The 12,815-nt window shown below is 36.6% G+C and overlaps 1 protein-coding gene across 1 annotated transcript; it reads left to right on the forward strand.

Moving 5' to 3' along the window:
- Window positions 1-183: 183 nt before the first annotated feature.
- On the forward strand, window positions 184-12,449 carry LOC106063085 (putative defense protein Hdd11-like). Its single transcript, XM_056030759.1, has 6 exons — window positions 184-343; window positions 5,574-5,642; window positions 5,843-6,076; window positions 6,321-6,451; window positions 10,576-10,673; window positions 12,114-12,449. The coding sequence occupies exons 3-6, from the start codon at window positions 5,857-5,859 to the stop codon at window positions 12,253-12,255; spliced, it is 591 nt and encodes a 196-aa protein (XP_055886734.1). The 5' UTR covers window positions 184-343; window positions 5,574-5,642; window positions 5,843-5,856; the 3' UTR covers window positions 12,256-12,449.
- The last annotated feature ends 366 nt before the right edge of the window (window positions 12,450-12,815 follow it).

Consider the following 12,815-nt stretch of genomic DNA (forward strand, 5'->3'; position numbering starts at 1 on the left):
TGGCGCACTATTTCATTCAAATGAGTTCATAAAAGTGTTCGAAAAGGGGGAGTGTCATTTTCCCCTGAGAATTTTTTTTTAAATGTTTGGCTCTGAATACATTATGATTTTCTGTGATTGTAACAACACTACAAACTCCACTGCTGCCTGGATCCGCCAGAGTCTTTGTTTATACGTATTTCCTCCCCCGCCCCACTTACGTTCCCAGGCGAGGAAGACCTCCAAATACAGCACACTCACTACCAAATAACATTTCTGGAGGACTTCTTACGGAAAACACTGTAGCACACAGCACGTTAGCTTAGGTCACATTGTTCCTGGACTACCTTCTAGCAACAGTCAGGTTTGTAGAGATAGATCTCAAATATCTAGCATCTTGTTTGTTTGTTGTTTTTTAACCAAGATAAATGCATACATTTTTTTTAAAAATCGGAAGCAGTGCATCATGTGACTTGCTCATTTTCAACCTGTCCCTACAGATTTAGAACTAGAATCTATCACATTTGTGGCACACACACACACACAAAGTCTGTGTACAGGACAGACGGTTGTTTCAGTTTGTTTCCAGTCTACACAATACATTTATCCAACGCTCATTGCTGCATGCAGAGGTTCAGTATCATAGGATAGGAATTAATGGCTGCCATAATGGCATTCATATTAAATTTCTAAAGAAATAAATGTATTTTTAAAAAATGCATACCACTGCATAATTACCGCATGTAGGCTAAACCAGACAGTCCAGTGTCATTCTAGCCATAAAATCATTTTCCAAAGTTTTATTTTAAACGTGTACAAATTGCACCCCCACACCCACCAAATAAACAAAAATTACATTCGCTCCCCCGGAGCCACCTGGGGCATGGGGGAGCGCTGTAAACTCGCCAGAGTGGGGTCCGGAAGGGTTTAAATGATATAATGATAAAAGAATGAAAATTATAGACATAATTTTAACCAAATTTTCGAGTTTTTCTGAACATATATAGTTTCAATATGACAGGAATCCAAAATAGTGTCATGAAAGTTTATTCAAACGTATTTCGTAGAGATTTGTAAAGATTTTTGTAAACAAGAGAAAACAAACATGGACTGGGAGCAAGTTCAGCCAGCAAAGGGTCTGGGGGCGGGGGTCTGGGGGAGCTCTGCTGTCTACCCCCGCGGGGGTCTGGGGGAGCTCTGCTGTCTACCCCAGCGGGGGTCTGGGGGAGCTCTGCTGTCTACCCCAGCGGGGGTTGTATTAAACAGATTGTGATGGGCTAATAGGCAGGTTGTATTAAACAGATTGTGATGGGCTATTAGGCAGGTTGTATTAAACAGATTGTGATGGGCTAATAGGCAGGTTGTATTAAACAGATTGTGATGGGCTAATAGGCAGGTTGTATTAAACAGATTGTGATGGGCTATTAGGCAGGTTGTATTAAACAGATTGTGATGGGCTATTAGGCAGGTTGTATTAAACAGATTGTGATGGGCTATTAGGCAGGTTGTATTAAACAGATTGTGATGGGCTATTAGGCAGGTTGTATTAAACAGATTGTGATGGGCTATTAGGCAGGTTGTATTAAACAGATTGTGATGGGCTAATAGGCAGGTTGTATTAAACAGATTGTGATGGGCTAATAGGCAGGTCTCATTAGTACTGGCCAATACTTTTATGCGAGGTCAATATAGCGCACCTAAGTCTGTTCTGCGCACCTAGGTCTGTTCCGCGCGCCTAATCATCTTTGTGTAAAAGTAAGGAATCTTGTACCGGAAATTATTCATTTAATTATCTATTTCTTTTACCGGTACTCAAGGTCGTAATCATAATGATGTCGAGAGACACTCGACCTTTCTGACATAAGAACGTCAAGAAGAATCGCGTTATGATATGTCCTCTACAAAAGATTTTGAATCGATCTGTTGCATAAAAATAAAATGTCCTGTCACGTGCACTTTCCCCTAGGTCAGCGGTTCTCAACCTTTTTGTTGTCGCGACTCCCTAAAACGATTCCCCACTAGACAGCGACCCCCAACCGTATTTGTTCGTTTTCCTTCCTAGGCCTCGGTCAATGAACATTTGCTCATGTTCTAAAACCGTTCTCGTCATGTCTCTATCTGATTTGTTGGATGTAGTGTCAGTGGGAGACATGAAACACGGACAATGTCATTGTCATGAGTGTCAAATAAATGTCTTTTAGAATTACATTGCTATCAAAAAGTTTATTTTATGACTTACATTTATTAACTTTTCTATTGCGTATTCACCATCTTCATGTGCACAGACTTGTGTGACAATTTCAAAAGTATGGCGAAACATGGGGGATGATGATATTACATTGCCACACATTTGTCAATACGCCAACGTTGGCTGGATTCTTGTGGGAGTCTTTGTAAGAGCTCAATGAATGTCATCTTCAGCATCAAGTCATTTTCTTTATTTAGACTTGATACCTTACAGGCTGGAAAACCCTGCTCCTCAAAAATAATAATAATAATAATAATCTTTATTATCCGTAAGGAAATTTGTCTTACAATTTGTGCATTACACCAAACAAAAAACATTATAACTATAAGAAACCAAAGTGTACATTCACACCAGACGCACTCATAATTTACATGTGACAAAGTTTAGAATAATGAAAGCACAAATTGCATGTCGCCACAGTGCAGCGCCATTTTGGAAAAACAAAATATATGCCTACTGTTAGAAATGGATAAAGATGGCGCAACACAATCTCAAAATGGGATATGACTGCAAAAATGTGATCCAGAATTGTGTTACTGACATTGAAAAACAATCATTTTGATGAAAAATTTCACGCGCACGCTAGTGGTAATGTTCTAAGACAGAAATGACCATTGTAGTCTAGATTAAATGCCCCTTTTTCCTCACAGAAAGCAGATAAAGTTGGCAAGATATAAGTTTTATTTTCATCCAGTTTTGTTTGCCAAAGTTGAAGTTTCATTTGGACGAACGGATTTTTTCAGAGAAATCAAGGCCTCATGTATTTGATCCTTCTATTGAAAAATTTAATTATTCAAGGTGACAAAGATGTCTACCAGGCAGTACCTGGTCGGCTATTTTAGAACCTTGCCTCATAACAACCACGTCACATCAGTGGGAAATAACAGAGCACGTTGAAGCCATCAAGCTCAGTATAAAATAGTAGGCCTATCTATCAAAGAACATGTCTACCCTCCAACAGTCATGATACACTCACTAACTTTAATTGCCATCTTTATCCTCTAGAAAATATCCTTCTTAAATATGTCCCCCTCATTTTTAGCGGCCCCCGAAAGGGGAAAAGACGCTATTAGTTTTGTGCGAAATGTCTGTCCGTCTGACCGTCTGACCGTCTGTCCCGTTTAGATCTCGTAAACTAGAAAAGATATTGAAAATCCGAAATCACAATATTTTAGAACATTCAAAGTTCTGATGCAACGGCTACTTTTTTTTTCTGAAAGCAAAAAATCTAATTTTTAAAATCAATTATGCAAGCAGTTTTTTAAAGAGAAAAAGCTATTTAGTATGCATTATAAGTTAGACCTAAATTAAAACGAACAGTAATCTTGTAAACTTCATTTTCGTCAACTTTTACACTGTTGCAGGGTACAATTTAATTTTGAGCATTCCAATAAGAGATTGAGCCGTTTCAAAACAATTACATCAATTATAAGACTTCAGTTAGGCCAGGAGAGGCGCAGTACTGAGCGGCAAAGCGCTTGGCTTATGAACCGGGGGCCCCGGGTTCGAATCCTGGTGAAGACTGGGATTTTCAACTTCGGAATCCTTAGGCGCCCCTGAGTCCACCCAGCTCCAATGGGTACCTGATATTAGTTGGGGAAAATTTAAGGCGGTTGGTCGTTGTGCTGGCTACATGACACCCTCGCTAACCGTAGGCCACAAAAACAGATGAACTTTACATCATCTGCCCTATAGACCACAAGGTCTGAAAGGGGAACTTGTTAGGCCAGGTTCACATCTAACCTTGCATTCACTTGCACCTATCCTTTGATCTGGGGCACTACACAAGATCTGTCAACCTTCTTTCTCCATTCTTATCTCTCATTTCTCTTTAATATAATTTCATTTGGATGTTCTTTCTGAAAATATTGAAGCCTGCCTAAGTGGACCACTTCGGGGGCCGATTTTGAGTTTGTGTTTCTGTCTTTGTAATCTTGTTTTATAAAATTTTTGTTTGACGATGGTTTCATTTGCATAGTTGGAATCAATCCGGGTAATGTCCCTTTGTTTTGTTATATCTAATAACAAAGTATACCACCTATGGTACCAACTATGCTTGTTACAAAAAAAAAAATTAAAAAAATTCAGATGATCAATAAATAAAATGTTTTTAAAACCCAAATTTCCGATGGTCTTAGGCGACCCCTGACAAATGGTCATTCGACCCCCAAAGGGGTCGCGACCCACAGGTTGAGAACCCCTGCCCTAGGACGAGGCGCCTACAGTTTGAGAAATGTTGATTTAAAATAAGTATAGTTCTCTGATGCCTTCAGGGGTAATACTGCTATGAAAGTTATATAAGTTATAAAGAATTGAAATGTGCGTTTTAAATATATGTTTCTACATTTGCACAACTAGTTTACTTACTCTTATTGTGATGTTTATAGTAGACCAAAGAACTTTGTTTGACTTTTGTCTTCAGTAATTTTGTTTGTCTATTGTGCATCACTTTCATTGTGTGTGTGTGTGTTTATATGTGTCAATGTGTGTGTGTTCTGAAGTTCTGTGTCACTGTTGTTCTATAGAGAGAGATGTGTGTGTGTGTTTCGTGGGATAGTAAGACAAAGAACATGAAGAATGACACGCAACCAAAGGTAAACAGTTTCTTAATGCAGAATTCATGGGAAACAAAAGTTGTCAGAAACATATCTCTTGGTTGGTTGATCTAGTTGTCTAGTTACTACAAAGCTTATATCAACTCACTCTGTCTGCGTGTCTGTCTGGCAAAATTTTTTACACGCTATTTCTCCGACACCCAATCTCGAATGAAGCTGAAATTTTGTACAATTATTTCTTTTACCTGACAACACAAGAATCGATTAAAAAAATAATTAATTAACTATTGGTAACAAATTACTTTGTTTGGTATCTCAAATAAGGAAATGAAATAGTACTTGACTGAAATGGTGGTATAAGCTGAATTAGTTCCCTTTATATGAGGCTGCCGTCTCAGGCTTAGTGAACACCAACATGAAATAGAATCAAGAGAGATAACTCTACAATCTTCCATGTATATAGACACTTCGCTAGTAGAGTGGTTACCGCGTTGGCTTAAGAGGCCGGAGAAGGCTTGAGCTCACAAGTTCCAATTCAGGTCTTTGTTCTTGTTGTTTTTTATTTTAACTCTTGTTTCACTTGTTATTGCCCTAACCAGGACTAGCCCTAGGCACAGGCAAACTAGGCAGCAGCCTAGGGCCTCCGATTGGTAGGGGACCTCGCACAGGACTCAAAAAACAATTTGTTTAGAAATTAGCGTCACGCGTGTCCAGTTTTATTGGTGGAACACACCAGGAATTCAATAAATTAAGTCATTTTATTTGTTCGCTTTTTTTTTCTATTCTATTAGGGGCCACTGAACTTACTTCGTCTAGGCTAGGGCTTCCAATTATCTAAGGCCGGCCTTGTCATAATTTTAGTAAGTCTCAAACATAGTGTTCAATATTTTCTGCTTTTAATTATTTATTCTACGAACAAATAAGAAATATCCTATGTATCTGAATCAACACTCACTTGTACGTGTACTATACATTAGTCCTCGTATAGAGAGCGTATTCAAAGAAATTGTCTACTCAATTCAAATCATTGTGTTTGTGCTTTTTGTTGTTTTTAATCCAGTTATAACGTGAGCAATGTCTCCTGTCTTCATTTCGGTCCTGCTTGTTGTCGCCTGCCATGGATACCCTGATGGGGCGCCAGACACTCCGGAGATGTGTGATACTTTAAAGCCGACACACTACATAATCAAAGAGAATAGCAGCTCAGGACAATGGCAACCGACAGCCCTGAAACCATTCAATTACAGCATTCACGTGAATAGAAAAAGTGTCTATCCTGGAAAGGAAGTGAAAAGTAAGGTTGCATTGTAGTCTTTACTGACTGTAGACAAGATCAAATGTACTATCTGTCAATAGTGTATATGTTCTCTCTTGTCAAAGTGTATATGTTCTATCTTGTCAAAGTGTATGTGTCCTCTCTTGTCAATAGTTGATGTGTCATATCTTCTCAATAGTAGCAATGTCCTTTCAGCTAAATATAGCGCATAGTATTCAACCTCGTTGCTAAATTAATAAGTTGTTATTCTGTTTTGTCCTAGTTATCATTAAGGCTGATCAGATGTATTTCGAAGGCTTTATCTTACAAGCAAGACGTGCCTCCAATACTTTAGATTATAGCAAGAAATATGGTACTTTTAAACCCCACGATGAAGACGCTAAACTTATATGTGTGAGTACAGACTTTTTAAATCTAATGAAGACTTGAGTTTCATATTTAGAGCCCCAAAAACATTCCCGATACTCTTAAGCCTATGGTTTTTTTTATTTCTGATATTATTTGAAACGTATGTTTCTCCTATATATGTTTCTCCTATGTATGTTTCTCCTATATATGTTTCTCCTGTTTGCGAGAAACGAACTTTAAAGCCAAACCCAAACCAACGACTTAGCAGCAGAGTTTTAGTCACTACTTAACATGCATGAACACAAGAAATGCGTATCAACTCTTTTGAAGTAAAGTATGTATGATTATATTCATATCTAAATAATGAAAGCCTAGAAAATGAAGAAAAAAAAAGACCTCATTAATTCTGTCCTGTTTCATCTTTACACTCACTTTGCAGTCACTTTACAGTCACTTTGCAGTCACTCTGCAGTCACTTTTCAAAGAGTCTGTGCTATCAAAAGTTTAAAATACTTTTAAAAGTAAATGGATTGTATATATCTTCTTTAAAAAAACCTGGGGAATAATATATCTTATCTTATATATTACAGACATTACTTCAAAAAAGAAGATAATTATGTCCTATGCATTTCATGTGTCAATCTAGTCATGCATGTTAATCGATGACAAGCTCTGTTAAGCCGTTGGTTTTCCTGGCTGATTCAGACAACCCATTCCATTCTCGGCACTAGGGAAGAAGGAGCACTTGTACGAATTTGTTCTAGTGCATGTAATAAGAAATGTGCCTCTATATTTGTGTCTTTCTGAGTATTTCAAAGGTTTTGTTTTTCTATTGGTAAACTATGATTCAGTGTTTTATGTATTATTGCTACTTTACTTTCTATTCTTCTGTCCTAAAGTTTCTCTAAGTTTATGGATTTTACAAATGGTGTTACTCTAATCAAATGTGAATGTTCGTTTGTCGAAATTTCACTACTCTATTTTGTATTTTTATTAGTTTCTTTATGTTTTCATCAGTTTAGAGATGCCAAACAGATTGTGCATATTCTAATATTGGCCTAACTAAATTTAAATAGCATTTAGTTTTATGTTTTTGTTTGATTTGTTAAAATTTCTTTTAATAAACCCTAATGTTTTGCTTGATTGTTAAATAATTTCATCAATATGGGAATTCTATGATAACTTTTCATTTATGATTACACCTAGATATTTTGCGTTTTCAGTCTGTGTTATTAATGTACGTTACATAAAGTAATTGGTCTTTATTTGTTTTAGTTGTATTTTTGTGTTACTCTTAACAACTGACATTTTTCTGGGTGGAAAGACAAGCTCCTGTTTGGTTCCCATTTCTGTCATTCATCGAATTCTTTTCTGTTAAATTTCAGTATCTTGTAATGTTTTTATTGTTCTATATATTATGCAATCGTCTGCAAATGATCTGACTTTTGTTTCTGAACTAATGCAGTTTGGCAGGTCATTTTAGTAAACTAGAAAGAAGTGTTTTTTAAAGAGAGATAACCCAAAAATAAAGACTAGAATAGATCACATTTGCATTGAATTCTTACTTTCTTAAAAGCCTTGAATCTCCTAATTACAGTGACTCTAGTCAGTGCATGACAAAATTGTTTTCATTTCTATCAGAGAAAAAAGATTGGACTCGAACTGAAGATTTTGACTTTGTTGCAGTAAAAACTAAACCTAAACAAAGAAATGTGACACCCTCTGTTGCAAGATATAAAGAAGCCATTTCGTTTATTGATCAGTTTATGAGTTCAATTTTGAATTCAATTTTGATAATCGATTAAAAACATTATACTATCTGCTTCATTCCGTTCTTGTCGAACAAGCCATTGGTGCTTTTTATGCATAAAGTTTGAAGTTCTGTTGCTATGAAACCATCTAAGGTGAAATAGTTTTGAACACTTTAAATTTAGAATAGTAGAAAAATGTTTCATTAAACATCACCAAAAGGGAAGAGGTTTGTGAGCAGCTTACAACACTTTTACTGAGGTCTATATGAATGGAAGTAACAAATGGATTGCCAGTCATTGAAGAGATTTTTAAACCTGGTTTACACAATCCTATAAATAAAAATAAATTATGGCTTTTATATAGGGCTACTTTTATGCTTATAGCATCTGGGATGAAGGTTTTCCGTGCTGCCATTAGACGCTCAGTAAACACAACTCTGCTCGAGTCGGGTGTCGAACCTCGGGCCCCTTTCATAGGTAGCCAAGCTAAGTTCAAGCGTACCTGGCCTCTTGACCACGCTTCCCACTATATCTGATATCACGATAAAAATGTATGTAAGCAACACTACAGTTCAAAGCTGTAATGGTAAAATGAGTTAAGACACTGAAAGATTCTGATTGAATTACTTTCAAAGGAGATACTTCAAAAAACAAAAGCTGGACTATTTAAACCTTGCATTTTAATATAGTGTTATAGTTTCATATATTCGTTTTGTTTTAGACCATGAAATCCATAAAGAACTGTTCTTTGTCTGAAACTTTGATCCATTGCTCCTTCACACACTGAAGTTTAATAGTTGTTGAAAGGCTTGTCTGACAATATTTTTTCTGAGTTCTTGGATGCTAAAGATCCAATTTTAAAAACAAAAAAAATCAAGTGGGAATCAGAAATAGTCTATTTAATTAACAGTCTTGTTTCATGCATTTAATGAGGTTAACTTGCAGCTACATGGTGATAATCTAAGTTTGATCAAAACGAAGTCATAATCTTAGTGTTTCTTATGAGGATTAAATGAAGGAAGCATAAAATGGACAGGATGGATTTTCCAAATTTACAGCAGTCAAACATTATCAAATCAAGAAGTTATAATATTAAACAAAACTCAATTTACAACAGTCAAACATTATCAAATCAAGAAGTTATAATATTAAACAAAACTCAATTTACAACAGTCAAACATTATCAAATCAAGAAGTTATAATATTAAACAAAACTCAATTGAAGCCCAATATTGAAATTTTATTATCAAAGCTGCTCACCAATAGACACGTCTATTTTTTTCCTCTGTTTCGTCAATTCATGTAATACATATTAAATTTGATTTTGCTTTATTTTAATTTGAATTTCATTCATGAATATATATGGCCTAGGAATCAGTGACAAAAAACCACATTTGAAGTTGATGAGACAAAACAGTCTGGGAACCACTGGTTTCAACATTTGCTAAGCAGCATCTAGCAGTTAAAGCAATGAAGAAATACAAAACATTCTCTCTCCAAAATGTTTCTGAAATATTTTCAAACGTAGATACCATGAATGTACTTGATGACATGATCCTATAGTCCTATAGTGTACTGAATATTTAGCCAATCAAAGATTTTCAAGATGAGAGTTGAATAAATTGAAGTCGAGGACTTTGCAAAAGTCAGTTGCGGTAAAATACCTCTGCTTTGTAAATAAATCTTGTCTACATGCAAACAACATCTTTTATATTTACGATCTCTCAGAAGTTATTTGATTTATTAAAAGACTTGTTTTTTTTTTGTTTGTTATTGCTGTTGTTTTTTTTTGTTTGTTTTTGTAGTCAATAAATTTTAAAGCTTCTTTAAATATTATGTAACAAAACAAAGATTTCTCTGTTTTCAGACAATGATCTACTACATACACTATATTGAGTTAAAGTTGTAAGTCTTAAGGATAAAAAGTAGAAAGTTCTCTACATATTTCTACCTAGGTCTCCACCTACTTAAATCCGACCCTATAATAATTTAGTATCCTATGTGCTCCTATTACTCTTGGATTGCATCATTCTTAAACATTTTTATCTTGTCTTACTCCAGAATGACGCTGGCATCACTCACACGAAACATTTTTATCTTGTCTTACTCCAGAATGACGCTGCCATCACTCACACCAAACATTTTCATCTTGTCTTACTCCAGAATGACGCTGCCATCACTCACACGAAACATTTTCATCTTGTCTTACTCCAGAATGACGCTGCCATCACTCACACCAAACATTTTCATCTTGTCTTACTCCAGAATGACGCTGCCATCACTCACACGAAACATTTTCATCTTGTCTTACTCCAGAATGACGCTGCCATCACTCACACCAAACATTTTCATCTTGTCTTACTCCAGAATGACGCTGCCATCACTCACACTAAACATTTTCATCTTGTCTTACTCCAGAATGACGCTGCCATCACTCACACTAAACATTTTCATTGGAAAAACATCACTTTTAGCTGGATTGCTCCACAAAATGTTGAGGAAAATGTGAAATTTGTGTAAGTTCTAGAAATTATAGTTTGACTAAGTATCGAAGGTCGTTGGCAGTCATTGGTCGTAAAAAAGAGTCATCTCACAGAGCTTGGGTTAGAGCTTGGGTTAGAGCTTGGGTTAGAGCTTGGGTTAGAGCTTGGGTTAGAGCTTGGGTTAGAGCTTGGGTTAGAGCTTGGGTTAGAGCTTGGGTTAGAGCTTGGGTTAGAGTCTGGGTTAGAGTCTGGGTTAGAGTCTGGGTTAGAGCTTGGGTTAGAGTCTGGGTTAGAGCTTGGGTTAGAGCTTGGGTTAGAGCTTGGGTTAGAGCTTGGGTTAGAGCTTGGGTTAGAGCTTGGGTTAGAGTCTGGGTTAGAGCTTGGGTTAGAGCTTGGGTTAGAGCTTGGGTTAGAGTCTGGGTTAGAGTCTGGGTTAGAGCTTGGGTTAGAGCTTGGGTTAGAGCTTGGGTTAGAGTCTGGGTTAGAGTCTGGGTTAGAGCTTGGGTTAGAGCTTGGGTTAGAGCTTGGGTTAGAGCTTGGGTTAGAGCTTGGGTTAGAGCCTGGGTTAGAGCTTGGGTTAGAGCTTGGGTTAGAGCTTGGGTTAGAGCTTGGGTTAGAGCTTGGGTTAGAGTCTGGGTTAGAGCTTGGGTTAGAGCTTGGGTTAGAGCTTGGGTTAGAGTCTGGGTTAGAGCTTGGGTTAGAGCTTGGGTTAGAGCTTGGGTTAGAGTCTGGCCATTCATATGTTAATTTGTGTACGTTTTAGAGATTATATCAGTTTTGCTAATTATTTGAAGTTTTACTTTAGTTGGCAGTCATTGGTCGTAAAAAGACTAAAGAGGCAGAGCTGGGGTGAGAGTTTTTCCATTCATTAGCTAGGATCCTAGTGTTCTCGTCCACACAGCAGTTCCTCTCCTCCCCCCCCCCTTTTTTTTTCCATGCAGCTGTTGGAACAGAATAATGGTAAATGGCCGATACAGTTTTGGATTCTTCTCGTAGGTCCTGTGTTGGATTACCAATATATTTGTGTTTACATTTCATGTCAAAGTAATTTTTGTTTACTTCTTCTTCATCTAGCCTGCTTTATTGCTGCTGAGCTGTGAGCTCTTTTGCAGACTGTGCCAAGGAAAAAAAGTGTGCTGTTTTCTTCAGTTGTTCAGCACTGCCATACAGGGTGTTGGTTATGTCGGGCTGTAGTGGAAGTAGGGTATGCCTAAGGTGGATTAGGGAGAGGCATTCAAAGAGGATATGGTTTAGTGGGGTGGGCGCAGTGTCTGCAAAGGGGGAGTTGTGTGGAGTTTATTTTGTTGAGGTGGTAATTTAATAGTGGTGTGTGTCCTGTTCTTAGTTGGAAAATTGTAGATTGTTCTTTGCGGGGGAGGAAGTGAATACTGTCCAGACTTTGTGTTGACAGCTTTCACCAATGTTTCCTGTATGATCCTAGAATCTGATTGAAGTGTCCACTTTGTATTTCAGTGCCACTGTGGTCAAAGGTTATAAAACTTACTTCATGAATGTTGAATCTGATGTTGTGAAAGTGTCTGGAACATCAGCAGTCGGCATATCAACACTCATTTTGCTTCTAGCATCTGCTATGAACATTGTACATTTAGTGTAGTCTAATTCACCTAATCGAAATAGAATTCTTCAACCTGTAGACAATGTTTCAAACAAGTTCCTTGTATATAGTGTCACATTACTGTTTATATTCATCTTCATAATATTACTGATCATTATCGATGTCAATGTCATTGTATCTATAAAATGTTTGGGAACCACTGTGAAATGTGTTAATAAAATGTTCTCATTTTATCTTTTTATTGAATCAATTTTAGTTTGGTGACGATTGATTAATGACATTGAGAGTCTCTTCAAATTTCTATGTCACAACTTTTGTTAACAAGCATTAATTATATTCTAAAAAGGATTAGCTAAAACATTCACAATTCTCAATGAACCAAAAAATAAGAATTTTAATACTACTTATAAATACAAAATATATTGTTAATAGGTAATCATCTCCAACATTGACATAGTCTACATTTTAGACTTTATAGAATGTCGCGTTTACAGACAATGTAGAAATGTGGCTTTGCTTTTTATAAAACAAGTTTAAGTAAAGTATCAAATGTTCAATGTTTAGAAATAAACTTTTACACAAATGTAAAAAAAAATAGA

Source organism: Biomphalaria glabrata, chromosome 5, assembly GCF_947242115.1.
Source record: "Biomphalaria glabrata chromosome 5, xgBioGlab47.1, whole genome shotgun sequence".
In the NCBI taxonomy this organism is placed as follows: domain Eukaryota; kingdom Metazoa; phylum Mollusca; class Gastropoda; family Planorbidae; genus Biomphalaria; species Biomphalaria glabrata.